This window comes from Mus pahari, chromosome 1, assembly GCF_900095145.1.
Source record: "Mus pahari chromosome 1, PAHARI_EIJ_v1.1, whole genome shotgun sequence".
Taxonomy (NCBI): Eukaryota; Metazoa; Chordata; class Mammalia; order Rodentia; family Muridae; genus Mus; species Mus pahari.
Genome location: NC_034590.1, coordinates 130,641,424 through 130,643,492, shown reverse-complemented (window position 1 = coordinate 130,643,492; position 2,069 = coordinate 130,641,424). Strand labels below are relative to the sequence as shown.

The 2,069-nt window shown below is 56.5% G+C and overlaps 1 protein-coding gene across 1 annotated transcript in view; it reads right to left on the bottom strand.

Moving 5' to 3' along the window:
• Nucleotides 1-1,011, bottom strand: part of Carnmt1 (carnosine N-methyltransferase 1) — a 41,106-nt gene extending 40,095 nt beyond the window's left edge. Inside the window, exon 1 of the mRNA XM_029536362.1 lies at nt 574-1,011. Within this exon, the coding sequence (XP_029392222.1) occupies nt 574-1,004 (431 nt within the window). The 5' untranslated portion in view covers nt 1,005-1,011. The remainder of the gene's footprint in view (nt 1-573) is intronic.
• Between the last annotated feature and the right edge of the window lie 1,058 nt (nt 1,012-2,069).

The window sequence follows — 2,069 nt, the reverse complement described above, 5'->3', positions numbered from 1 at the left end:
AAAAAAAAAAAAAAAATGCACCAGAGTACCACCTAGGTTGGTTTGATCTACACAAGAGGTCACGCTCGTCTCTCTGGTTCTAACCACAGTTCAGAACACAGTGGACTGTATCGCCTACGGATATAAATGTACTAACTATCCTTGCCTAAAACCCCAAGTGTACGAGGCATTCTCATTAGGCTATCCGAGCACCTATCCAGACGATACGGTGAAGTTAGGAAGCTGCATTACGAATGGCGAGCCTACGGAAGAGTCCTACAATCATGCCTAGCCCACGAGAGGAATTCCATACTTACTCGCAGACTACAAGAACATAAAGCCGGCTCCGGCGCCCGCTCTCTTTTTCCTTACCAAGCTGCACATTTTGGAATTCCGGGATCACTTGTCCCCTCCACCATCCGGTCAGAGCCACTCGGCAGCACCCTTCAGTTCTCTCTACAAAAGTGCACGCTCGCTCCGGCGGCTCCGGGTGAGGTGGGAGGCAGTCCCACGGGACCGCGCGCAGGTGACCGCGGGCTCCGCGAACCAGCCACGAGGCGGGCCCCGAGACCGCGGCGGCCGGGCGCGCCTTACCCGTAGTAGCGGAACGCGTTGATGACCTTCCAGAAGTGCTCGCGCTCCAGCCGCTCCTCGTCCTCGGCGGGGCCGCGCGCGGGGGGCCCGGCCGGCGCGGCCGAGCCCAAACGCCCGGCGGAGAACTGCACCTCCACCTCCTCGCTTCGCCCGCCGTCCTGGGCCGGTTGAGACGCGGGCGGAGCGCGCCGCCGTCGCTGCATCGCCGCCGCGGCCCACGGCGTGACCCGCCTGCGCTTCCCGGCTCCCGAGTGCGTGGTGGCGGCCGGCCGGGCCTCCTCTAGACGGCGCCCGCCGCGGCCGAGGCCCCCGCTCGCGGCACGCCCCGCCCCCGCCGCCCTCAGGCCTCCATTCGCGCTGCGCTCCGCCAGGGTTTCGGGACCCGCGCACGCGCCCACGAGCAGGCTAAGGCCCCGGCCGCCCGCGTTCATTCGCTGCCGGGCTTCCGCTACGACGCGCTGACGTCCGAATACGCTTGGAGGGCGGGGCCTAGGGGGACAGCTGGAGGAGGAGCTCCTTGCTGGGGGCGGGGTTCTTGAGCAGCAGGCACCAGTGAGAGCCAGTGGGCGGGGCCACGAATCTGACTGGCGGGCTGGAGTAGGAAGGGCTCTGAGGCTGGAAAGGAAGGGCAAGAGAAAGTAAAAGTGGGTTTTTCAGGAATTGATTTTGAATGTTTAGAAACTCAAAAAGGCAAGGTCTTACGTTAACCTTTTAAACTCGTTTTCTGAGTGGATTCCCTTTAAGCCCATGAAGGCACAATTGAAGTACTCCAGGAAAGAGGGGTGGTGACCAATGGAGAAGTCCAAGTTGGCAGAATCAGAAAAGAGTCATCATTCCATTAGCTGGGAGATGAACCTGAATCAGTGTTTCCAGTTAAATCTTTAGAAAACTGAGAAGCAAGCCCTGAAGGTTTGTGAGTTGGCTCCACAATGACATCAGTGCCTCCTTGCTCAGGATGTCATGGCTATGGGAATAGTTACTGGCAGCATCTCACTCGCCCGTGATGAGCGCTTCGAGATAGAAATGTAACAGAGCCCCAGATCTTAGAAGGCCCTGAGACCTTAGCACAACTGATTCTATGATGAAGTACCATTAAGGCTGTAAAACTCAGCACATAGCACCACCGCCAAAATGCTGAATCCATCAAAGTCCATAGTTCTGGGGAAGTCTCTAAGTGTACTACCCTTGCTTTTTAGCTTTTGGAGGTCTGCTTCTGGCTACCTGTTCTTGCTAACTTTAGTGTGTCAACCCAAAACATAGTTTTTGCGTATAAAGGTCATCCTGTAAAAGGCTCAATGCTACACTGGGATCCAGAACATTCGGTGTAGTCAATGGTTGGCTAATCGAGTTTTCTGTTGGCTTAAACCCATGTCTCAGCAGTCTTCTCTGGTGGACACCCCAAAACTGAAGAACTGGCAGTAGGCATTTGTGTGAACTTCATCAGTGACTGAGTTCCAATTCTACAAACGCTGCTCTGAGCCCTTGCTTCTTGCCAG